At 39.5% G+C, this 27128-nt stretch overlaps 1 protein-coding gene across 28 annotated transcripts in view; it reads left to right on the forward strand.

Moving 5' to 3' along the window:
• Positions 1-27128, forward strand: part of LOC135217022 (disintegrin and metalloproteinase domain-containing protein 23-like) — a 613617-nt gene that overhangs the window by 490090 nt on the left and 96399 nt on the right. For 23 of the 28 annotated variants that reach the window (XM_064252608.1, XM_064252615.1, XM_064252618.1 and 20 more), the window contains 8 exons: positions 9761-9847; positions 10396-10566; positions 10682-10877; positions 11230-11338; positions 13077-13196; positions 13553-13736; positions 23362-23566; positions 25790-25928. In XM_064252608.1, coding sequence (XP_064108678.1) covers positions 9761-9847; positions 10396-10566; positions 10682-10877; positions 11230-11338; positions 13077-13196; positions 13553-13736; positions 23362-23566; positions 25790-25928 — 1211 coding nt within the window. Of the gene's footprint in view, positions 1-9760; positions 9848-10395; positions 10567-10681; positions 10878-11229; positions 11339-13076; positions 13197-13552; positions 13737-23361; positions 23567-24371; positions 24487-25789; positions 25929-27128 lie in introns of all 28 variants that reach the window. The other 5 variants (XM_064252598.1, XM_064252596.1, XM_064252600.1 and 2 more) reach the window with 5 other exon arrangements.

A 27128-nucleotide genomic window follows, 5' to 3' on the forward strand; every position in this document is an offset into this window, starting at 1 on the left:
TATTATATATATGTATCTATATATATATATATATATATATATATATATGTATATATATATATATATATATATATATATATATTATATATCTATATATCTATATATATATATACTATATATATATATATCATATATATATCTATATATATATATATATAATATATATTATATATATATATATATATATATATATATATCACAGATTTGCATGCACGTAAGGAAGCTCGCAAACGAGTGACTGACCCAGAACCAGTCTCAGAGGCAGAACCTCTAGGACTATATTTATATATATATATATATATATATATATATATATATATATATAATATATATATATATATATATACATCTTATATATGTGTGTGCATTTACAGATATCCAGTTCAAGCATTGTTTGTGCTTGTGAACACCTAGATCCCCAAACTGTTGACTTTCATGTAAAAAAAATGCATTTTCGCTCAATTTCTTTCATAGTCATCAGTTATTTTTCAGTTACCCTTTATATGCAGATATTACCATTGTCCGTACAGTGAGCTTTAGGCAGACAACTAAGGCCTGTAGTATAGACCAATCAATGCCCAGAAAGAGTGCTGCCAAAAAATGAACAGGGATGATGATGTGATCGTCTTACCTTGTAGTGCCTTATCTTTTAGTTGTTAGTGCAGAACACTTAACGTTTTTTTTTACAGAAAATTACTGCAGACTGTGTTATTTAGGATTAGTAATTGGGGTGTTGGGTGATTTTGCTACCTCTTTCTGTGTGTTTAGGATAATTTTCCTGTTCATTTTTGCTAGCTTTATGTTTTACTTTGTTAGGATATATTTAGGAATGAACCTTTTTGCTGGAGAAGTTTGCTGCTCTTCCCTAATTTTTCATATAGTTTAGAGGTATTTTGTTATTATTATTACTTTGAATTTTCGTCCTCACTGTGCATGTTTTCTAGTTTCTTGTTTTACCTTTCTTGATTTGTTTAACCTGGAAGCTTTGTTCCCTAATCTTAGTGTTGTCACCTAGGATTACCATGTAAACAATGCTAAGCCTTTATGGCAAATAATAACAAAGACCCCCTTGTTATAATTATAGTCTTTGTGTTTGGAACGGATGTGTACTGTACACATAACCTTACCTATCTGATCTGTGAGGGTTGGTCTGGTGAACTATTCCTGTAGTTGTAGGGTGAGCTTACCACATGCATTGATGAATCTTCTTCCTTCGGAGAATTTTTGTCTTGGAAATTTTGTGACAGAAACTAGGTACCATAATAAAGGGTTTGTATGAAAAGAAAAGACAGTTTTAAATTTCATTATTGTTCATACGCAAAGAAACCTTCGGTCTTAACAACATGACAATTTCTAGCGCCTAGCTGGATTCGGTTAAGTGCAGATGTAAGCAAGGAACCTTGTGAGATCTGGCAACATGAGCGTATACCGGGTGAAGAGTGGTCAAGGACCACGCACCTACGCCATTGCGTCAGTCTTTTCTTAACCGCCTGGGCGAGAGTTGTGGTTGACCTCTCTCGACCTTTACCTGTTTCGATTGTGTTTTAGTGTTTGTGTGCTGTTATTATGGCTTCTCCTGCCCCTTCTCTGCCTCGTCAATGTGTGTGCCCCGGAACTCCACGTTTTCTGTTCTCATTTTTTGGCTTCGACTGCAACCGATGCCCATGTTACTTGTAGTAGGTGTCGCTCTAATGTTTGTACAACAACGAATTCTTGCACAGAATGCCATGTATGGCCTAAAGAGTAGTGGAAATTGTTTTATAGCAAGAGGGAGCATCATAGGGTTTCTACTCTTCCTTCGTGGGAGGGTTTTTCTTCTTTTCCAGATGCTTCGTCCCCTACTGTCCATAGTAGTGTTGTGCCTTTGTCCCCTTCGTTGTTGGAAGTCTCGGGAGGCCCTCAGGCTGGTTTATGTAATGTTGCCCCTTCTTCGGCAGTTAATTTGAATCTCGAGAGGGAGGAGGCTTTTTCATCATTTCCTTTTATTGCAGAGTCAGAGGCATCCAAGATGGCGGCGCTTTGGGAGATGCTTGGGCTATGGGGTTCACCGTTCTTGGAGGGTTTGCTGATGCACTTCATGGACGCTCGCTATCCCCCTTCTCATGCTTTCCAGGCCCTCCCCCCTCCTCCTGGCCTCGTCTTCGTGGGTGACCGAGGTCAGCCATTTTGTATTGCTCTGCCAGTGACAGTTGTTGCTTCTTCGAGTCAGAGGGAAGCCAGAGCGTCAGCCCTGCTAGTGACGTCATGGGGTCAGTCATTTTGTATCTCTCCGCCAGTGGCGTCTGCTTCCCGTTCGGATCGAAGGGAAGCCTTGACGTCTTCACCACTTATGACATCACTTCCATCGATGACGTCACTCCCAGTCGTCTCCACTGCGCCGCCTCGCTCGCCTGTGTTGTCATCGTTTGCTGCCATGGCATCATCTCTGCCATCCAGTTCGCTGCATCTCCCTTCCATGTCGTCGGACCCTTCTCTTGCTGATCCATCTGAGGCTTTATGCCAGGCAGTTCTTAAGAGATTGGACTCTGTTTTAGAAGAGAAGTTGGCTGCCATGTCAGCTGGGAGGACTGGAAGCAAGCATATTACATGGCCCCCACCTCCTGCGAAGAGATTGCGTAAGGAGCCAGTGCTGTCTTCCTCTCCTTCTCCCCCATCTCTGCCGCATCAGTGTATCAAGCTTTGGGAGGCTAAGGACTTTGCCCTTTCTTTGCCTGCGAGTGAGGAGCAACACGCCCATGTTCCTGAGTGTTGGTGTTTCAGAGTGTTAGTGTATCTTCCCTTATGCGATCTGCAGTGGCTGCTTTGTCCTCTGCATCGAGTCACGAGCGTGTTGCAACCTCCTGTGTTCATGCACATGTTGCAAGCGCGCCAACTTCTCCTTCTCCAGGGCCTATTCATTGCCGTAAGGATCTCAAGGCACCTGTGAAGAGGTGGAAGGTTGTGAGTGCGGAGTTGGTGCAGCAGGAGTGTTTGCCTGCCCCTCTCCATGGTACTTCCAGGAGTTCGACTCCGAGGGATTCTCATTCGATCTCAAGTGTTCGGGATTCCTCACCGACACACGTTCGTACGTCTGCCATGCCCATGCCCGTTCGCAGCCATGTTAAAGAGTCACTTGTTGGGAGAGTGCGCAGTGATGTCCCTGGTGTTGTGGTTGGTTCATCGTGAGAGTCAGTGCTTGGACCCAGCACTGACAGGTTGGTTGGAGATTCAGGCTGTTTGGCTGCTGGTTCTTCCATTAATTTAAACGAGGAAGGCGCTTTAGATGAGCCTGCACACCCTTCTCGTGGTCAGTCTCTGTTGCCAGAGCAGGAGGAGGGAGACATGCAAGAGTTTTTGTCTTCCTTTTCAGAAGTTGTCAATCTCATTCGTGGATTCAACAATTTGGAGAGTAGGACTCCGCCTTGGTTGTCTTGCACTCCTTCCTACTTGGAAGCCTTGCTGGGAGCTACGCAGGATCCCAAGTCATCGTTTCAACTTCCCTTGTCAGGGCACGTCCAAGCAGTCTTGCATAAGGTTTAACACCTCTGTTTCAGATCGGGATGGTTCGCTTTGCTCTAGGGGCTCTGCCAAGCTGCTACCCCCGCCTCTCACGAGGCATAGGAAGTACTATGCTATAAATTCTGCCATTTTGATGTTGTCTCATCTTAACCCAGACATCATTCGTCAGAAGCCGGGATTGACTTTGGAGCAGGTGAGGTCGGTGGCTCCATCCTTGTCTCCACAGGATGCCTCAGTGTTGGAATCCATGGCAGCCTCCATGTTGCAGACAGTTTCTTAGCTGGACTTCTGGTCTATGGTCATTGCCAAGATAGCATCTGACAGGTCCCCAGAAGGGTTGGTGAGTGCATCCTCTCTTGCCATTTTGTTGCAGTCCGGAGGCAAGGCGTTTTCATATGTGGCTTACCTTAGTGATAATTTATGGGCTAACCTTCTCCTGATTAGAAGAGATGCAGCTTTATCTAGGATGGAAAGATCAGTTGACCCTGAGTCCTTGCTGTTATTGAGGGATGGGGATCTTTTGGAGTCTCAGTTTCTGTTCCCTCGGACCGAGTTGGAGGATGACACCAAGGACAGATTAGTGCACCAGGCTGTGTCTAAGTCAGAGTCTCATCTTCAGAGATGTCCGGCTCCTCCTCCCCCTGCCCAGCAGCAATCACGAAGATCATCACCTGGTAGGCCGTCGAGGAGCTCAGTTCCAGTAGGGCCTCCCGTTCGTCCCAGTCTAGGTCAGAGGACCAACATCCCTTTCGCTTCTGTTCTTTTAAGCCGAGAAGGGGCCCCAGGGGCAGAGGTAAAGGGGGCCATCAGTAGGTTAGGCGCCTCTCCCTCTCCTGTGCCACGGGTGGGGGTTGCCTGACTTGCCATTGGTCCAAGTGGCAGAGTTATGGGGCGGAGAAGTGGGTGGTAGATGTCCTTCGGGTGGGGTACCCACTGCCATTCGAATTCTCTCCTCCTCTCTCAGACAAGTCGCAGCTCAGGAGGGTGTGTCCTCCAGATTCTCTGAAGTTCTTGACTCTTCAGGAAGAAGTGCAGAAGATGCTGGACAAGGATGCGATAGAGGAAGTGGTGCGTCCGTCTCAGGTTTTATAGTCACATCTTCTTGGTGCCCAAGGCATCAGGAGGTTGGAGGCCTGTGATCGACTTATCCACCTTGAATCACTTCATCAGGAAGACACGGTTCAAGATGGAGACCCCGCGTTCAGTGTTGGCTGCTGTGAGGGAAGGCGACTTCATGCTGTTGATAGACTTGAGGGACGCATACTTCCATATCCCTATTCATCCGATGTCCAGGAAGTTCCTTCACTTCTCTCTCGGAAACAAGGTCTTCAAGTTCAAAGTCCTGTGCTTCAGGCTGACCACAGCCCCTCAAGTGTTCACAAGGGTCTTCTCTCTTGTATCAAGTTGGGCCCATGCTCAGGGGATCCGTTTGCTGAGGTACCTCAATGATTGATTGGTCTTGTAAGGTTCCAGGGAAAAGAAGCTGCAGGACAGAGATTGTCTACTTCGGTTCTGTCTGGAACTGGGCAGCGTGGTCAACCAGGAAAAGTCAAACCTCGTACTCAGTCAAAGGATTCTCTACCTGGGCATGGTCATCGATATGGCAGTTGCAAGAGTTTTCCAATCGGATTAGAGGTTGGAGAGGTTGCGAGTGGTGACGCGCAACTTCCTGTTAGAACCACATCAGTCAGCTCATCAGTGGCAGGTTCTTCTGGGAGTTTTGTCTTCCCTGGAGAAGCTGGTCCCTCATGGGCGTCTTCATCTTCAGTCTATAGAATGGAGACTGGGGGAATTCTGGTGTCCTGTTAAAGGTTCCTCTGTCTCTGGAAATGAGAGAAGATCTTTGTTGGTGGTTGGACGACCGAAATCTTTTGAAGGGTGTCCCTCTGCATTCTCTCCCACCAGACTTCTTTCTGTTTTCAGACGCCTCCCTCACAGGATGGGGGGCTCATTTAGGTGGCCTCGTTGCCTCAGGCGTTTGGAGTTTGGAGGACAAACCACAGCATATCAACGTTTTGGAGTTGAAGGCATCTTTCCTGGGTCTAAAGGAGATTTGGGAGAAGGTAGAGGGTCATTCTGTCATTCTCATGTCAGACAACACCATGGTGGTTGCCTATGTGAACAAGCAGGGAGGCCTAATTTCATGTCAACTTCACGCCTTGACCATCGAGGTTCACCAGTGGGTGGTTAGCAATTTGGTAGAGCTCTCAGCCAGGTATATCCCAGGCAAACGGAATGTGGTCGAAGACAAACTCAGTCATCGGGATCAGATGCTAGGCACAGAGTGGTCCCTTCATCAAGTAGTAGCAGACAAGCTCTTCCAGGTTTGGGGGAGACCCATGCTGGACCTTTTTGTGACTCGATTCAACAGGAAACTGGAGATATTCTGTTCAGTGGTTCCAGATCTGTTGGCGTTAGCGGAGGATGCATTCTAACATCCCTGGGACAACCTGGAGGTGTATGCCTTCCCTCCGTTCTGTTTGATCCGTCAAGTTCTGAACAGGCTGATGAGTTCACAGGGTCTCAGGATGGCTTTGGTAGCCCTTCTGTGGCCTCAGGCAGAATGGTTTCCAGATCTGCTGTCTTTGTTGTCGGAGGTTCCGAGGGAAATTCCCCCTTGGTGGCATCTCCTGTGCCAGCCAAGTGCGGAAAGGTTCCACCAGTCAGTAGAATCCAGCAGTCTCAGAAGGTCGACCTCTGCGATTTACCAAGGCAAATGGGCGATCTACTGTAATTGGTGTCATAAACGGGGTTTTTCTCTTCTCGCAACCTCTATTCAGCAAATAGCAGACTTTTCAACCTTCCTCAGAGATGATAAACATTTGTCCATTTCTGCCATTAGAGGCTACAGGGCAGCCCTGAGTTTAGTGTTACGCCTCAGAGGTATCGACATCTCCTCGTCCTGGGAACTTTCCTTGCTGGTTAAGGGGTTTGAGCAATCAAGTTCTCCTAGGGAGCTCAAGCCTCCAACGTGGGATGCTTCCTTGGATCTCAAGAGCTTCACTAAGGGTCCATATGAGCCTTTGAGTCGTTCATCTGACAGGAACTTGATGCTCAAGACGGTTTTCCTCCTGGCCTTGGCATCTTCAAAAAGGGTAGGAGAGCTCCAGGGTTGGGGGTCAGTGTCCTTCGAATATGTCGCGGAATTCATGGCCAAGACCCAAAATCCCTCTTTGCACAATGATAGGTTCACTTAATTTTCCATTCCATCACTGAATGATTTTGTGGGTGGTGATGCTCAAGAGCTTTTGTTGTGTCCCGTCCGGGCCCTGCGTTGCTATCTTAAAAGAACAAGGCACCTTAGGCCAGGCTGCCGCAGACTTTTTTTTAGCACAGGATTTACAAAGAAAGAGGTGTCAAAGAATACTATCTCTTTTGAATACGGAAAGCCATCAGACAGGCATACTTGACTCTGGATGATTCCACCACCATGTCTGTGCAGGCTAGAGCACATGACGTTAGGGGTATTGGTCCTTCTCTGGCTTTCAAAAAGAACTTGGCTGTGCATAGAGTGCTGAGCGCTGGTACTTGGTTATGCCAGTCCACATTCACCTCTTTCTATCTTAAGGATGTTGCCCACAGATCTAAGGACACATTTTCCCTGGTTCCTGTGGTGGCTGCCCAATAGGTTGTGTAACTCATAGTTGCCCTTAACAGGGTACTTTTGTATCTTACCTAAGATGATTGTGTGGATGAGAGAATGAGTGAGTTGGCTGGTCTCTGTCTTTCTCTTTCTTTCGCTGGACTGGTCTGATACAGGTGAGTAAGGTAGTCATAATAATACTGTGGTCGCTTGGTATACAAATATCCAACCCTCTATTTGGTAGTGTATGCCCCGCTCCTTGGCAAGGGGGAGTTGGGAGTGGTAACAAACCCTGGTGTGTTGGTTTGTTGTTGGACAGTCAAAGTTTCTCTTTGGTTCCCTATACAATGATTCTCCCATATATCATTGTACGTCGCTCAGTGTCTAGGTGGTTAGATATCAATTTATCTAGCTTCACACGGGCTTCAGTCCCTCTCCGGAATTTATTTCTTCTGGAGCTGGAATGGTGGGTAGGCCCCCAGCCGGTTTAGGATGTCTTGTACCTCCCTTAAAGTATGAGTCTATCCTATTGTTCACGTATGAACAAATGACAAATTTTCTAAGACAATTTGTCTTTTTCATAGCTACAAACCTGAGGTCTTAACGTTGTACTACCCACCTCTAGCCACCTTTCTGTCTGCTAAGACATCCTGAGTTGGGAAAGACTGACGCGGTGGCGTAGATGCGTGGTCCTTGACCACTCTTCAACCGATATACGCATGCGTTGCCAGATCTCACAAGATTCCTTGCTTTCATCTCCGATTTAACCTGATCCAGCTAGGCGGTAGAAATTATCCTGTTTTTAAGACCTCAGGTTTGTAGCTATGAAAAATACAAATTGTCTTAGAAAATTTGTCATTTTTGAATGATTGCTTATTAGTGTTATACACTGTAAAGTTGATTAAAGAAGTAGGAACCTTTCCTTTGTAATTAAGACTGGCCTTTATTCCCCATTACAATGATGATGTTTCTCCTTATTGTGCGTTTTACAGGATTTTTAAATAAACCGTTTAATTTGTCTTCTGCATCAGTAGAAGGGAGTAGTATTTGAAAATAATAAAAAAAGAATGGCGTGATTATGGAAATCAACCATCCTAAAGTTCCTCAGAGTTCTGAATCTGTCCAATTTTTCCCCAAGTCATTGGAACAGGAAGTACAAGTATATTTCTCCTCAATTGATTGTCCTCATGTTTTGAAGTGTGCCTTTTAACAAAAGTGCATAACCTATTTGACAGCTCTATATATTAAAAGAGCACTTAATTTTTTTCATGTTCAAATTAGTAGCTCTGGGAGCTTCCTCACAAATTCAAAATATCAAAAGATTTAACATTCTCTAGCATTTTTGCATAAAAATTAGTCTTGTTCTGACCTGAGATGTTCAACACAACGGGCATATCATTGGTGGCTAGGGGATTCATGTAAAGGGTTTATGTTATCAAGGAAGATAAAACATGTGTTACCAAGTTTACTGTATTCTTTTTGCAAAGTCATTTATCTCATCCATGTTTCTTTTAAAGTTGTTTGTAAGGACTTGGAGAATAGCTGTTTCAAACTCAGATTCAAGATACTGTTTTGCACACACATTTTTCTGATATGTTGCCAGTGTTCAGGATGGCAGAATTGAAAATGAGCACTTTGATTGTAATTGACTTTGCTACCTTCGGGAGAGCATAATACCCCTCTATTGGTCGATATGTGACTCAGCAAAATATCTTCAGGCAAATCCCCAAAATTTGAAGGTTATATGGGAAAGCTTAGTAAGTTGTGTGATGTTAATACATACATTAACTACTTTATTGCTATGGTTAATTGTAGGGATAGGCTAATCAAAAGCAAAAGTTATGTGAGAAAGTTGGTTGAATACAAAAATATAAAGGAATATTTGAAAGGTAGCTGCCTTGAATATGCAGTGGTGAATATTATTTTTCATAGTTTCTCCACATATCTAGATTTTCAGTTTTGTACCTGCCCCTGTTTCTGATTTATACTTACTACTGTTTTATGCATTTATGCAATTATTTATTAAAGAAAGCAGGGCGTATAACAAGAAGCTAAGGTTTGGAAAGAACATTCTTTGCAGAATTTTTCTTCCCAAATATTTTTAAGTTGCAACCTTTCAAATTGATTATGTCAGTAATGTTTTTAGTACAATGACTTGTTTATAGAATGTCTGACTTTAATTATCCTTTATTTTCTCTTTAATATGGAACACAAAGCTGAATTTTATTGGAATGCAAAACAGTTTTATGCTTAAAATAGTTTTTAGAATGCTCTTATTAAGTACATCCTCTTTTAGGCCAAAATTATTTGTTCATACCTTTGTACATTTTCATATGCTGAACATTCCTATGTGACAAGAAAATTAGTTGTTTAAAAGATGGTAGTAATTCCAACCTATAACCCAGATTGGTTAGTTTTTGGTGTGTGTATGTGTGTGTGTATGTATATGTGTTTGAGAATGAGGTGGGGGCTGTGGTTCAGTCAGTCGACACTATTCTGAGTGAGGATAAGTGAGACTTGGCTGGTTCCTAGGTATATTTTAGGCAGTCTTTTATTACATATATAAAATTACCTGTGTATCACACTTTTACTATAGAATTACTGTTAATAAACTGTTATGCCATTATATACATTTTGTTTGTATTAGTAGACATTGCAAAATATGTATGATTATTTTAGTCTCCTTATTTTCATGCTCTGGAGTTCAAGGTTCCCAGGCCGAATCCACCTAGAAAGGGTCCCACAGACAGTATGCGACCAGGACAGGTGAGTATGGCATACATATTTTTAGCTTTTTCACTTCTTTGTTTTCAATGGATATCATGATAATTAATTTCAGTTGTCCAAGATCTGGTGGTACAGGATTTTTAATTAATGCTATGAAAAGGAAGAATCGTTTCCTGTAAATCTTTACATAAGTTACTTTAGGTAATTATTATGTCGCATGCCAACATATAATACCCCAGAAACTTGTGACTGCTATTTGATACTGTGTTTTCAATATAGTGTTGATTGAGAATTAACCTGTTCAAATCAATGCAAATAATTTCTTTTGAGTGAAGTAAGAGAGGAACACAAAGCAGGTACTGTTGTTAAGAAACAGGTGAATTTCTGTATTAAAATCTGGTGCATATTACTGAAGTATCAGATGTAGTTTAGCAGATTGAACCTTTGTAATGGCATGGATTAGGGACTAAATAGCATAACTTTTGTTTCCGCTACTCTTATGTTCCTTTTTTTAATTGTAGAATGACATAGTGATTTACTGCTCATCTTCACAAGGATAGTTGTGTAAGATTGTAATTACCTTTCAGTCTTTATTCCAGTCCTTTGAATGTGGCAATGGCAGAGTAGATGAAGGGGAACAGTGTGACTGTGGCCCAAGAGACAAATGCAGTCAAATTGACCCGTGTTGTGACCCCATTACATGTAGGCTCAAGCTGGAAGCTGAGTGTGCTACAGGTCCATGCTGTGATAACTGCAGGGTAAGTTCCAGATGGAAAAGAATCAGAAGTATCATTCGTTGTTTTGAATATTCCCAGTTCTTTTTAACCATCAAATGACATTTGAGTTATTACCATGCGTTGTTTCGTGTTACAGTTGCGGCCCAAGGGATACATGTGTCGTAAGGCAAAAACAGAGTGCGATATCCCAGAGTACTGCGATGGCCTTCATGGTTCTTGCCCCCTGGATATATATAAGAAGACTGGTAATAAATGTGGTAATGGCAAAGGCTACTGTTTCAAAGGTGTTTGTCCAACACTGAATAATCAGTGTGAAGTTATATGGGGCTATGGTAAGTAGAATAGGAAGTAGATATCAGTTTTTTCTAATACATCTGTCATAAGTCTAGTCAACTGTTGATGATGATACGATTTAATAAACGTATACTAAGAGATAGTGGTATTTGTCGTATTTTCTATATTTAATTGGAATATATGACAACATATTTTATTTCACTATTACTTAGGCAACTTTTTTATATATTTACAGAAAATATTTAAGGAATTCATTTTTTCATTCTGCACAAATGCTATGCTTATAACAAATTAATAATGGAAATGTGAAATACTGTATAATGTTGAAATCTTCACCAACTTTTACTATCATATTTATATTGTATGATTTAAAGTTATTTGTACTTTCAGGTGGTCAAGCATCTGATGAAACATGCTACAAGCAGTTTAATGTAGACGGTGTTATATATGGTAACTGCGGAAGACACCGAAATGGTAGTTATATAAAGTGTGAGCTTGGGTGAGTACATCAATGAGTATTAATATTACCTCTCATAAAAAAACTACTACTGTAGCTATCCAGTTCAAAAATACCCTAAGGAGCCTTTTCGTAAACTTACATAAGCGCATCACATGCCACACCCTTAGCTTATACCACAAAAAATATGATGGTAGAAAAGAAATAACTTATTCTTTATTGGGTTTTTCCATGAATCTAGATTTTATCTTTCATAGGTCACTTCATATTCGCTGCTGGTCTTCCTTTTAAAGTGACATCTTGAACTTACATAAAAAGTCAGGTTTAGGTATATCAATCATTACGTATATGTAATATGTACTTTGTAACTTCATCCTGACACATTTGGCAAAGAGGAGCAAATGACAAGACCTTTGACCTGGCACTGCAGCCTAATTTGGAAAAAAAATGAATACAATTGGTTCTAGGCTGCTACCAGAAAAGTATGAAGAGCCATATACATAGCACTAACTTCTAGTAAGATGAGGATGTGGCTAGAAAGAGATTTACTCTTATAAGGAAGGAAACTTTGGCCTAAATGCTGTTATTGCATCCATCTTCTGTAGGTACATGTCAGGCAGAGTACTGATAGATGGCCACACTTAGTTAGATGGTAAGAACTGGCCTCCAAGAGAGATGCAGTATGCTCAAAGGATAAGGATGGGTATGGTAACCAAACATTTTACCTGTGTATGTATAGCAGGGAGTCTGACATCCCAGCAACAGTGAGAACAATAAGATTTTTTCCATTTTCATCAGAAATTGAATGCTTTTTCCTAAAGAATTTCTAGAACTTTTGATAATGAAAAATTTTCAGAAAGACCCAAAAGAGACCAAAGAAAGTCATCCAACCCTTTAGTTCCTCTATGTCAACATAATGGGTCTTCTAAATCTTGAGGGAAGTGAAGGTCAGAGGATTACAGTCTGGCAGAGTTAGAAGCTGAAAATTTTACTGTTTCGGTCAAAAAAGAGGGACCATCCAAATAACCCCTCTTAGAGGAGCCCTCAGCTCTTACATTTCATCAGGCATATGCAGGGGGAATTTGATCACATGTCTCCAGTAGCATACCAAAGTGAACGATGGTTTTGAAAATCTCAGCATCTTTCCAGTTATGAGGTGTATCTGAAGCTCTTGTAGTGTAAGAGATGTGAAGGTAAATGACAGCTTTTAAACTGAGTATTGTGCAGCAAGGAATAATGAGGAATGATGAAAAAATCATGTAAAACCCTAAATTTGAAGAATGGGAATTGCAGGTAAAACTTTTATCAATTTCTTAAACGTTGAAATTTTTCCATACTCTCATTTTTCAGAACATTGTGACTTGTATTTTAATACTGTTCATACACAAATTCTAAGGAAATATAGATGAAATTGTGGTGCCAAGAAATGAATTTAGTGTAAGTTATGACCTACCAAATGAACTCTATAGTTTTATTCAACTTATAGCTTCAGTTGGTGTCACCGCTTCATTAAGCATAGATTTGCATGATCTGCTCCAGCCAATTATGAGTAGACTCCATTTTGCAATTACGTACCATCTGTCCATATTTGATTTGAGAATTCGTGTTTTGTAGCTTCTGCTGATACGAGATATATGTAAAAAAAACAAAATTATATACTTGTCAGTAATTACCATTTAAGTTTTCTTCTTCTTTTGTACTAATTTGAATGCTCTTAGCTCATAATTTGTCTTGAAAGCCATGGAAAATGAGCTGAAAATTTATTCCTTTTCTCTATCAGCAATATTATGTGTGGAACCCTGCAGTGCCAGTTAGGTATGCAGCATCCTGTAACTCCTAACATGGACCAGAGTTACTCAAGAACTATTGTAGCTATGGGAGGACAAGAATATGAGTGCAAGTACGTTGAAAGCCAAGAATAGTTTTTGAATTTACAGAAATGTTAATCCATATTGCCCTATTAGTTTAATTTTCAGAGAAATTTAAGTTTTTTTTGTCTAGCAATATATTTTTGACCAGTTCATTTTACCAAAATTGATTGGAGAGTTTAGATTCAGTAGGTGTATAGAATGTTCAAGTTAGTGTGCAATATGTTTATGAATTGGAAATCTATTATTGATTGTAATCCATAGAGAAACAAATTTAATTCAGGATGTGTTATCACAGTAAAATCTAGATATGATATTAGTGGTTGGCACTGGGAAACTAATATAGTATACATAGTCCAGTCATTATAATGATTCTGATTTTTCACAGAACTGTGAGATATGAGCTCCAGGAAGAAACTCGACGAGGACGTGATTGGACATTGGTGCAAGATGGAACTGCTTGTGGCGAAAAGTTAATTTGTGTCAATCAGACATGTGAATCCCTCTATCCATTTATTGAATCTGGACAGTGCAAAACAAATAACAATGCATTAGAATGCTCAGGACATGGAGTAAGTATATGATTTATGAAAAAGAGATATTATTACCTATAAAGAATTACAAAATTTTATTCACCAAGGACACTATGCATTGTCATATGCACTGTATGCCTTGAAAGGTTTGATATTACTTAATTATCGAAATTAGATCTAGTAATGTATAGGAATTCCTATATCACCATGTATTTGAGGGATGATAGAATTTATGAGACATAGGATTCAGAATCTTCCTACGTGTTGTAAATATGTTCCTTCTATAGTACTGTATTTAAATTAACTCAGGAACCATCTCTTAGTGATAGTTGGCTGTCTTATATGCTAACATGTAATAGTACGTAAAGAAATATTCAAACAAGGTTGTGAAAAGGGGAGTCAGAGAAATATTTGATTTCCTCATTTCATTGAGTGAAAGGTAGAATTTTCAGGTCAGTGCTATGCTTATTCTTTTCTGCTCAATTACATAGGATTCTATTCCATGGCTGTTCCTCTTGATCTTTCTTAAAATATATGAGAGTGAGAGTGTCTTTCAGAGTTTGTGCTGTTGGAAGGTGTACTTCAGGTAAGGCATAGAACACAGAATGGAGACACTCATGAATGTTGTCTTCTTTCTCCTTACACTCACTGCTTTTGGCTTCAACTATTACTGTCACTTTATTGTAGTTGTCACATAAAAGAGGGGTAGACTAATGGTTCTGATTATATTAGAGTACCAGTCTGTGTGGCTATCAAATGTTCAAAGTATATAATGCAATTAGGAAAACATAATATTAATGTAATTATTAATGTAATTACAGTATATTCTACTAATATTTCGAGATACAATTGTTTCATTCTCTTTGGTTTTTTCTATTAACTTCTTTAGGATAAAGAACCCATATATACATAAATAAGAATGTAAGATTTAAGGTATATATCTTGGTAGAAATAAAGAGAATCAAAATGCATTTTCTCAAGAAATCACAAGCACCTACCTTTTAGGATTACTTTTTGGAAAAAATATTCTCTCTTAACTGCCTCTAAATCTTTTCATAAAGACTTTTCCAGGTATTTTTAAGTACATTTACTCTATACCTGTGATTAGATGACTCAGAGTTTTACTTTGAACAATTGATCACCACATATGTATGTATAGTGCAGATTGTTACATTAAGAAGCCATACAAAAAGTCAAGTATTAAAGAAAGTACAACCAGTACAAGACTATGGTGATACTGTTTTAGGCTAATTATTCAGATAGAGTGCATTTGTTAAAGTTCATAAGTTTTACCATGAGGTCTGACGTTTTCATAGAGGTCAATGTCTGTGACCCAGTGCAAATACGTGAATTCCGACCTCTATTAAGAATAGTACAGTACTTGTCACATATTTCCTGTCAGTGGAGAAAGATGAACAAGAAAGTGATTTATTTTCTAAACATTAATAAGTTATGAAGAACTCAAAACTCACACCTGTTTAAATTGTCAAGCTGCTCCCTTTAGTCCAAGAGAAAACCATTCCGTTGTGAATAATATGAACGATTCTGAGAGAGGGATTTAAGTTTGATATCAGGCTGACATGATTTCGTATATTTTTTGGTGGATTTTCTTGTAGTTTTGCTCATTTTTGGCCTTACTGATAAAGTAATCTTAATCCTGGAAGCATTCTCTTATAAGGCTTCTACTTAGAGGGTAATGGTTGCAACCCTTCCTATTAGTATTTTCATGTTGCTCTTACCTGTAGCTAAAGTCATTAAAACTACAGTAATCAGTACCCACCTCCTAAAACCCTTAGGATCTCAGTGGTTTTTCTGATAATCTAAATGGATTCAGTAAATGAAATAACTGACCATCATCTCTCCTGAGCTGTGGGGTTTCTTTTACTTCTCTGAATAAATCCAATTCACTCAGTACCTGTTATGAGAATTTGTTAGTGAAATTTCAGGCTTATTACTACGTACTATATTTTTGTTTAATTGTAGTTGATTGTTCAATTTATGCATCTGTTCACCGTTTCTAGTGGTGTTCCTCAGGATCTTTCTTTCTATTTCCCTGTACCTTCATTTTGTTATGACCTCTTGTCCTCATTTAATAAAGAAAATTAGTTTTTATTTCTTTCCTTCTCAGCCCTCTTTAGTTTACTCTCTTTGAATGATCTAATGAGTTTGTTGGTCTCCATTTGAGAAGGTATCTAGGCTCTGCAGGTGACTGTAGTTCTTACTCATCCATATATTGAATATTGTTCTCTTGTCAGTAGTAATAAGACTCTTCCTCCTGGTCAGTGACTAAGCACTTTATTATAACTTGGACTTTCATTAGTGCTCACAAAAACTGCTGCCATTCGTTCCAGCTTTTTCAATTTGAGCATCACTACTGACAACCAGTTAACTTACATGCTTCCACTACTTCACCGGTCGTTGTGTACCCATAGATAGTGTTGTAGTTTCAGTATTTCAAGTCACCTGTGCTTGTACCACTCACATCTAAAAATATGGAGCTATCCTCATTCATCAGCTCTCGAAACATTTAACACGCCACAGTGCAAGAGGCACAGTAGTGGTTTTTTGACCACTTGATAAGTATTGTTTGAAAGGTCCTTTTATGTAGAGCCAAGTATATTTCTGACTTTCCTTCCATAGGATAACTTTTATTTTATTTTAATGTGCTCCTGTCTGCTATTGCCACAAGTGAGAATTATATGTTGAAAGTAAGAATATGTATGTCTGTTTAACTGCAGTCACTGTTGATGTTTTTATAAGTATACTGTATAGAATTTTTTTTTGGCAAACCCCTACATTATTTCCCAGAAAGAAATATTAATATTTGTTCTTACAGAGACAACATAACATTTTCTTGGCTCTTTTCTCCACATATGAAAGGAAAGGTTTTTAAAGCATTCATAACCACTTTTCCAGTAATATAGCTGTAGCAGGTCTTATTGCTATTGCTGGATATCTTATCAATAGTAATGTGAATTTGAAACATTTGAAAAGACACCTAAATCTAAAGCTTAAGCATATACGTACTGTATCTGAGATCAGCTACACACCCATGTTCTAGAAATCGATCGGGTTGTATAATTTTACAATAACAGTGTTTAAGTAGTTAATGTATAAAAAAAGGCATGAAAACATATTTACCAGACACATTTAAGTCCAAAAATTCAGGCATTGCCCAAGGTAGAAGTAAATTTAAAGAGTGCAAAATGCTCTTGAATAAATTTTTTGCATGTTTTGACACTTTATTGTGGTCCTATGGGGAATGTGATATTTTGAGTTTTAAATTAGACAATCTCTGATATCACTGTTCCTAAGAAACATTATCCTCTAAAGACCTTGATCATTTGCAACTTTTTTCATTTTATTTTAGTCATTGACACTGAGACTTCAGGGGGAGCATTTTTCCATCCGTTCTCACTTCAAATTTGTCTCTTGCTTTAGTCTTAGTTGTGTGACAGGCAGACTGGGTGAAGGGACTCACCAGTATGTCCTCGAGGCATATTCACAGAATGAATGCGCAGCATGCTGTGCTTTAACTCTTTAACAAATGCACTCAGAATCTGTAAATTGAATCAGTTGTGGAAAGACAGTACCCTGTTCTAAAATATTTAGATATATCTTTGTTCAGATTGATTTAGAAATATTTTTGTTTGGATCTATATTTATGTGTCACGTGTTTGTTATTTAAAGAAAGGAAGTGCTAGCATCAGATGAAGCGTTCATGACTAATTATTACCACATCACTGTATATGAAGGACCTTTGATTTGGTTACAAGGCGATGGTATTTTGTTTGCTGAATTGTATTTGGTGTATGTGTGATTACTGTACCAAATGCAATTTTTTTCTAGTGTCCTTACACATTTTTTATGAAAACAACTGGGTATGTTTGGCCAGTTGCTTACTTTCAAGTTTTTAAAACATTCAATGGTGGATTTGTATGTTTTAATCTTGTTTTGAAGTTTAGTGATCAAATTTAACAGTATTTCCGGAATGGTAAAAACATCATTTATACTTATGTGTAATAAACAAATAAGTATAAATAATCTATCGAGTGCTTGAATGAAGACACCTTGGAAGCATATATAATTATGTAGGTATACAAGTGATCAGAGGAGGTGTGATGAAATAGTTTATTTAATAACAGCACCTTGAAAGTAGGAGAAAATATAATATAGAAGAATATTTTAGTCTACATGCTTAAAATACGTATAATCATAGTGTATGGGCTTTGTAACCCTTATTATAATCCTTACCTTTTTAACTAGAATCCAGTGGTCTGTTGAATGTTTTGAAAATTCTTTGTGCTTTTTATGATGCAATAAATTGTAACATGCAAGGTTAGCAAAAACTCAATAGATGCTAACAATACATTAAGCTAACTGGCCTTCTTAATGAATAGTCTCTTTATCATGAAGAAAATTGACACCAGAAAAGATACAGTGGTACCTCGAGATATGAAAGGCTCAACTTACAAAAAACTCGAGATACAAAAGCAAATACAAAAAAATTTACGGCTCTACATACGAAAATTGCTCAAGATAAGAAAGGTTGTTGCTGTAAAGTCCGAGATTCACCCGGACCACCGATAACAATTTGAAACTCGCGTGCCGCCAACTGAGTAGACTCACCACCATCCTCCCGCTTCCCATTGGTTCCTGATGCTAGTCACCGCCATGAGATCCTTCTCTCCTATTGGTCAGCATCCCTCCCATCATGCATCTACTACGTAGCGGCGTGCTTCTTCAGCCACTGCACGGCATCATCTGTATCATACGCACGCGGTATTCGTTTGTTCTAACGATTTAGTTTATTAACGTAAATTCGTTACTGATTTCGTTGTAGTATACTTTATCGTGTTGTGTGAGAACTTTACTCCATATGTATACGTACTACATAACATAATTACGTACAGTATATACGTAGTCATGGGTCCCAAGAAACTTGAAATTCACGGAAAGAAGAGGATGCTCTCTTTGGAGATGAAGATGGAGATTTTCAAGAAGTATGAAGCTGGTATGCGATTGAGTGTGATCACCAAGGAATACGGCCGAAATCCGTCGACAATAGGCACCATCCTTAAGCAGAAGGATGCCATCAAAGCAGCTACACCTTCCAAGGGCGTCACTATTTTGTCCAGCAAGAGGACCCACATGCACGATGAAATGGAAAGGCTTCTTCTTGTCTGGATAAAAGTCAAAGAACGATGGCGATACGATAACGGAGACGGGAATCTCCCACAAGGCCAGCGCTATTTTCGGCTATTTGATTGCCCAGGCCGAAGACGACGGAGAAGGGACATCAACGCCAACCCCAGACTTCAAGGCTTCGCATGGGTGGTTCGAGAAATTCCGTAAACGGACTGGCATCCATTCGGTGGTGCGGCATGGGGAGGCTGCCAGCTTGGACACAAAAGCGGCCTAAGCCTTTAAAAAGACGTTCGACGCCCGAATGATGATCAAAGGAAGGCTACAGTTCTTAGCAAGTCTTCAACTATGATGAGACTGGCCTTTTTTGGAAAAAAAATGCCTCGTCGGACGTACATCACACAGGAAGAGAAGAAGCTACCCGGGCATAAGCCTATGAAAGACAGGCTTACGCTCGCACTTTGTTCGAACGCCAGTGGGGATTGCAAGGTGAAGCCCCTACTTGTCTATCATTCCGAGACTCCTCGAGCGTTCAAGGCCCACAAAGGGCTTAAGGAGAAGCTTCCAGTGATGTGGAGGGCTAATGCAAAAGCCTGGGTAACGAGACTTTTGTTCACCAAGTGGGTACATCTGTGTTTCGGCCCGACAGTGAAGAAATTCTTGGAAGAGAAGCGCCTCCCTCTGAAATGCCTGCTGGTGTTGGACAATGCTCCCGCTCACCCTCCTGGCCTCGAGGAAGATATCCTAGCGGAGTATTCCTTCATCAAGGTTCTTTATCTTCCGCCTAACACCACCCCTCTCCTCCAGCCCATGGACCAGCAATTGATATCGAACTTCAAGAAGCTGTATACGAAACATCTTTTCAAGAGATGTTTCGACATCACCGATGCTACAAACCTCACCTTGCGTGAATTTTGGAAGGAGCATTTCGATGTTGTCATATGCATCCGACTCATCGACCAAGCTTGGCAGGAGGTTTCGAGGCGAACCTTGAATTCTTCGTGGAGGAAACTCTGGCCTGATGCCGTATCCACCTGAGATTTTGAGGGATTCGACGTGGGCGAAGCTGGTCCTGCAGATTCAGAAATAGTTGACGATCCTGAAACTGTTTTGCAACCAGATCTTGACGAGATCGTTTCACCCGGCAAGTCCATGGGGCTGGTCGTCGACGAAGACGACATCAACGACCTTCTCGAGGAGCACCAAGAGAAGCTTACGACGGATGACCTGAAGGAGTTGGAGGCCATGCAACATAACGTCGTTCGAGAGGAGTTCTCTAGCAGCAGCGAGGAGGAGGAGGACGACCCTATGACAACGGCAGAAATTAAGGATGTTCTAGCTGCTTTTCATAAGGTGCAATCATTCGTAGAAAAGAGACATCCCGAAAAGGCTTACACAGGTCGTATGCTTGCACAGTTCGATGACGTTTGCCTGAGTCGTTTCAGGAACATTGTCAAAAGTAGGCAGAAGCAATCTTCCTTGGATAGTTATTTTTTAAAGAGGCCTTTAGTAGGAGTAGTAAGCAAAAAGGAAAAAGGAAGAACCAAGTGATACTAAAAACGGAAAGTTGAAAGTGATGAAGAAGTTGAAATTTTGTAAAAGAAAAAAAAAAAACGTAAAGTATAAAAAAGTAAAAAAAAAATGTAAAAATCAAAATGACAAAATAAAAATATTTTATTTTAGTTTTTTGTAAAGTTAAGTGTTACAGTTTTGTTAATGTGTTTCGTAAAGTTTAGTTTATGTATGTTTTCCTTACATTTTTTTATGTATTTCGTAAAGTTAAGTGTACGTACATATCTGCCGTTTGTCCTCCTCCTCTGTCGCCACTTTTGGAGATAGCCTCACTCGAAAGGTAAGCTTCCACATTTTACTACATACATACGTATGTACGTACAGTATTTCTTGTATGCCATGTACACTAACACACTTTATTTACAGGTATATTAGCAGTACATATTAAGTTAGGTATTGAATGGTCCAATTGTTGTAGTATTTCATTGTTTATAGGTCAATTTATCTTTATTATGAAATTTACTGGGGTGTTTTTGGAGGGCTTGGAACGGATTAACCATTTAAATGTAAAATGCGGTCCAAGATACGAAAAGCTCATGATACGAAGGGCGCCTCGGAACGGATTAATTTCGTATCTCGAGGTACCACTACTATTAAATATAAAAAAAGTACTGATATAATAAACTAGGCAGGAAGTGTTTACTGACATTCCTCCATCACTACTAGCCAAAGAAATATAAAGCTGTCAGTAAACACCAGATCATAAGAATTTTGGCGTAAGAAAGAAGAATTTTATATACACGTACAGTGAGTGGATTGAAGGGATAAAATTCATCAGTAGACTGAGGTACAATATGTGCACACAAAGCATTGAAAATAAAGTCCGCTAAACCTACCAGGCCATGCAGCATGTGCATTTTTCTCCTTCAAGAGACTGATACCAGCAGTATTTGTTATTGTTTTTTTTTTTGTCAGAGTTTGTCGCCATTTATTAAATGGGTTGTTATTAACCCATCCAAAATTTTGCATTAGTTGGTTAAGGTTGGAAAGCTTTTGGTATCTGGCAACATTTCAATTATGTGAGACATTTGGATACTCCTTTAAGTGTATAGAAATAGAGATGGTGATATTGTGAGGAAGTATTCTGGGTATTAAGTTATTTTTCATGATAGACAGATAACAAGCAACTTACAGAATACATGAGAACAATATATATGTAGCACTACGGTCTTAAGTCCGGTAAACATATTGTCCTTGAAAGGCATCCTTAACTACTGCAGCAGATCTATCTCACTCGGGACCTTCTTATGACATCCAAACTTTGAAGTCACAATTAAGTATACATATTGTAGTAATTATGTCACCATATATGTACAGCTAATCTGCAAAGACTATAAACTGCAGTACTTTATGTAGGCTATGCATTTTACTGTTTGTATTAGAATGTAATGAATGCTTTGTATTACTGCATAAAACAGTGAAATAAAAACACAAAGGCCAGACTCAGTACAATGTACATTCATAGTATGCTACTGCATTACCCATTCTGTTTGAAAAATATACCATGTAAGTGGGCACATATCTCGAGCACCAGTTCTCTCTCTCTCTCTCTCTCTCTCTCTCTCTCTCTCTCTCTCTCTCTCTCTCTCTCTCTCTCTCTCTCTCTCTCTCTCTCTCTCTCATGGATCTTTCAGCTGGGTGTTCTATGACAGTGATTTCAACACTTATCACACCTGCTTTTGCTGAAATGTTCCCAAGTGCTTAGTGACCAACCAAGGAACTTAAGAAACAAATAGTCAGAGGAAGTGATTTTAGTTGTTTGTAGACATTTTCCACCTAAAGACATTGGTACATGGTTGATATATTTGATTCTTTGATTTATGGAAAAAGTAAGTGAATGCCAGTGTAATATGAGTTATTTACAACCAAAGAGAAGCTGAGAATGCAGTGCAGGAGGCTGTACCCACCTATAGTTAGCAATGAGAAGGTCCCTGTCTACCTAACCTATGAGAAAGTGAATACCAAGTATGCATGGTTGCTTAAATGCTAATCAAGTTATATGAAATGGAATTAGCCAAATTTAACAAAACAGCTGGTACATATTCTTGGATTCTCCAGTTCACTTATGGCCAGCCTTGTAAGACTTAAGGTTTTAGCCAAGGGTCTTATTAAAATATCCTATATAAATAACACTCCAGCACGTACAGTACAGTTTTCAAATCCAGCATCGTTGCTACTCGAGCAACTACATTGTATCCTCAAAAAACACCATTCTCTCCTTTGTGGAGGAGTTTGTTACCAGATCCAAGAGTTCTCCTATCAAATGGGATATTGTTCTAGCTAAAGTCACTCACAAATTATAATAACTTGTCTACTCAAGGAATGAAGCACTTACCATAAGAATAGATGTTTTGTTGAGAATCTGCATTATGTTTGCTTTGTTTCTAAATGAAATTTGAACCTTGGGAGTTGTAACTAAATAAACTTGGCTATAGTATGTACTAAACAGTATAGCAGAGTTATAGGTTTGATGCTATGGAACCTGCAAAGCATGATAGCCTTTTCATCTGTCAATGTCAAATTCATGCCTCTTTATTGGACACTGCCTTCAAATTAATTTATTTTTGTTATCAATAATTAACAACATCTTTCAACATTACTGAAAATAAGTAGCATCTGGCTGGATACCCTTTATAGTAATTAATAAGGTTTACTTATGTTAATTGATGAGTACAGTGATTTGTATTTTGCAAAATTTCATACATATGCATAATATATGTATATATTACCTTGTACTGTATACTAGAATTTACTCCATTGTGCGTTTTGTCTAATGCTAGCATCGGGCATGTTCACTGGCACAAAGATAGTGGTTAAAGGACCCTTGGGATTCCCTTGGGATCCTCTTGTTAGATGCAGTGGTTGCTTGGCCATGACCTCATTGGTTCGGTGGTTAATAGGCCCTAGGTTTATGCTTTAAAAGAGTGACCCATTAACAACCTCGCAGGTGTGCTCCAATATCAACTCCTGCTTCTGCAACCCGGGTTGGACAGGCGTAGACTGCTCCATTTATGATAACAGTACGCTCTACACAACGCCTTACTTTTCCAACTACCCCACAACGCCCACACCACCAGGTGGCAAGTCCCAATCTAACTCCTCAAGCAACAAGCCATATGAAACAGGAACGGGAGGACGGAACACGCAATATGGTGAGCTTGAATGGTTGAATAACCTGGTCAACAACCCTGTTACTTTTGGTAATAGAGGGCTTTGGCTGTCTCTTTTATTTTTTAAATTTTCATTGATTTATTTTTTTTGGTATGGGTGGGAACAATTTGGATCATTATAAAGGAGCACAAAGCACTGAAACTAAATACATATAGGTTTGATGCTTTCAAACTAGCTCCTCTGTCTGTATAATTTATTTTTTCAAGTATGTCCGTGTACTCCTGTGATTAATGCTAAGATAAGAATTAACTTTTAATATCCTATCAGGTTTTCATGTCAAATTTGCCTTGTTGTTAATGGTACTTTGATCATCCTTTCATTAACCTTATTGTTAGTATTGTTGTCATATAGATTTCTGCAGTTTACAGTTGCCGTAAACTTTTCATCACATTGTGAACATGTTGAGAATAGGATGAAATCCAGTTTCTTTTGCCATGTTTTCTAATTTAGCTTTTCAGTAACTGTTTCCCTACCTTCATAGCCAAGAGCCTAAGTATCCTATAGGGTTCCTACATAAAGTCCTTTAGATCTTTCAAAGTAAAAGAATCTTAACAATATCCTTAAAATGTTTTTTTTGTAAGTGAACATATTAATAGCATTGGGCTCTTTCAAACACAGCTTTGATCACTGATCAAGTTTTAGGTTCTCTCCTTTGAAATTTTGAGTGCTTTCATGGACTTCAGAGTGCTCAGTGAATACAAGAGTGAGAATGTAAAGTATGAGTGTGGGCTCTGCTACTGCTGCCGACACACTCCTCCCTTAACCAGAAATCTTATAATTCCCCAGTACAAGATCCAAACAACAACTCGGAGGGGCTTGGAAGGGTGGCAATGGTCCTCTTGCTTGTATGCGGAGTGGGTGGCGTGTTCATGTTTTTTACCCTAATAGCCGTGTGCTACAGGTACTCTCTCTCTTTCACACACACTCTCATACCCCTGGTGTCTATTGCCATGTCTTTTCCGTTAATGAGCAGTAACCCTTTGCTAACGTACTGTAGATTGGTAGGGGCATTGAATCCTGGCTGTGGCAACTGGCAACTCTCCCCCTCCTACCCTCCCTCATTCTCAGGTCCATTGCAAGTACCAGAAGAAATATTACCACAAGTGACGATGTAGATAACCCTCATTGCTTTTGAGTTAAGTTTAAGAATGCATTTAGATAATGGTATATCATTATGGAATGGAAAATGTTTGAGAATGAAAATGGTAATATTTTTAAATTGTACTCTCCTGATGATTCATTATTATAATACATATTGTATTTAGATTACTTTAGCAGTATCATGGGAAAGAAAGCAAGGGTATTTGCTCTTAATGTTCTCTGGTAAATGTTGCAGTGGGTTTGATTCAGTTTAAGTGTGATTGGAGCTCTTGTGTTGAGCATCCGTGGACAACCTGTGGATTTCGTCTGTGTCTCGTCTGTCCCCCTGGGGAAACTCCATCTGTTATGATGTCATCAAAATTACTTTCAGCTCCTTGGGATTGGTGCTTTTGTCCTCTTCCATGTCTCTTACACTTAGCTTGCAACTTTTTGCAATGTGGCAACAAGATTTACATGTTAATGTATGTGTGTATTTAATGCTCGCCTTATGATTGATAATAGATGCTTATCATTGAGTCTTGTTATTGACACTGTAGCTCTCTTAAATAATTTATTTTAAAATATAACTTAATATATGAATAAAATGACTGTCAGTTGATCTCATAAGCTCATGCGATAAGCACTCTGAAAGTTGTGTTTTTTGTCCAGCGAGGAAAAAATCCTAGATAACTTTAAGTCCTAAAGCTTCTTAACTGAAGCACATGGACTTGAACTATGATAGGATATTGACTTGCTAGGTACTATTATGTGAAGGGCTTTATAGTGAGAGTCCGTGTTCTCACCTTTGTCTCCCCTTGCTCTTTTTCCCCCCCCTGGGTGCTGTGTGTTCTCCTCTCAACAACTCGCTCGTCTGGTCCGCCATCTTGTTTGGTCTGCCATCTTGGTTGCGACTGCCATGTTGGTTGACTCACCATCACGCCATCCTGATTACCACTTATGTGGCCTGTCCATCTGACACTGGGTGGCACAACCCATGATTGTGGACTCAAAAATCACTCCCTCCTCTATATCTCTCACCGACTGAACTTCGAAATCCTTACGTCATCCTGCCTAACGACGTCTGCCAACAATGGCTGTGGCTGACCACTTGGTTAATGCCACAGTCGGGAAACAGGGGAGTGACACAGTTTACCTCGTAGTGGGGTTGGTGTCAGTAATGGGCGGGGTGTTCTTTGCGTTTGCATTCATGGCTTTGTGCTACAGGTCAGTGGTAGTCCACAAAAATTTCTCCCTGTGCCTAAGGTCAGTAAGATCTTAGTCTAAACTAGCATAGCAATACTTAGATGATTTTTTATTACCATTACATCTCTCCTCATCCCCCTCCCCATTCTTCTCTCTGTTTCTCTCTTTCATGGCCCGTTCTATCGCTCAAAATGCTTGGCTTAAAATTTGTTTATATTGGCACATTATCCTTTATTTTCATTCAGTGAAACTGTGACTGTTATGAGAGGAAACCAGTAAAATTCATTTCGAAATTTCCCTCAAATACTGTGTCCTAGACTACACAGAACAACTCCCCTCAGTTTGGCGTTGTAAAATCTTAGTAGCAAGGCAAATATGCCCTAAATATGTTAGCCAAGCCTTAAACTTTTTTAAAGGAAATTCTTCCTGCTTAACTTTTAAATTTCAACCATTATTCACTTAGTGATCACTGTATCAATGTATGTCCTGTTCATTACCCATGGATATAAAAATAAGGTTTGATAGCAACAAGAGTAATGTTGGACTATTTTAACCCACGAACAGGTATGGCCTCATATGCCCCTATCCAGTATACAGTTTTAGCTTAGATGCATGACCTAGGCTTGGTGTGGTTCTCAGTAGTACTCTGGACGTTCCAAGCTTGTTGCTGCAGTTTTTGGAAACCTTCTGAATACAGTTGGGCTTCTATATCAACTCCATTTCAGATATTTATGTTGGGGACTTTTAGTTGCCCATTGGCCAGAACTTATGACATCCACAGTCCCATTACATCGATATTTTGTGTGTATTCGTGACATATCCAATGTTGGTACGCTGTCAGGTTGTGTCATATCAAGTTATATGCTATACTGGTCTTGTATGTACTCTTAAGACCCAATTTTATGACATTCATCGTAAAGGTTTAAAGCTATATACGTATATCAAACTTTTCCAGACTTGGAGAAGTTGTACACAGTGGGAAGTTAGCAACAGCATATAGAACTGCATAATGGTTAGGCTCATTAGGCAACTTTACAAATGAGAATGGATTCATGGAATAATGTCCTCTTACAGTGTAGTTTGAGTGAGGGTTATACGTACTGTATGATAGAACTGTCATAGGTATAGAGGATGCACTTTCATCAAGTTCCAAAAGGTTTACTGCCCATTTTCAGTTCAGTGAATAGAAAGATATCAGAATTTATAACATAGTAGTATCCAGAAGAATATTTTGATAGGCTCCATTATGAGCAGCAAAAT

This window comes from Macrobrachium nipponense, chromosome 7 (genome assembly GCF_015104395.2).
Source record: "Macrobrachium nipponense isolate FS-2020 chromosome 7, ASM1510439v2, whole genome shotgun sequence".
NCBI classification, from domain to species: domain Eukaryota; kingdom Metazoa; phylum Arthropoda; class Malacostraca; order Decapoda; family Palaemonidae; genus Macrobrachium; species Macrobrachium nipponense.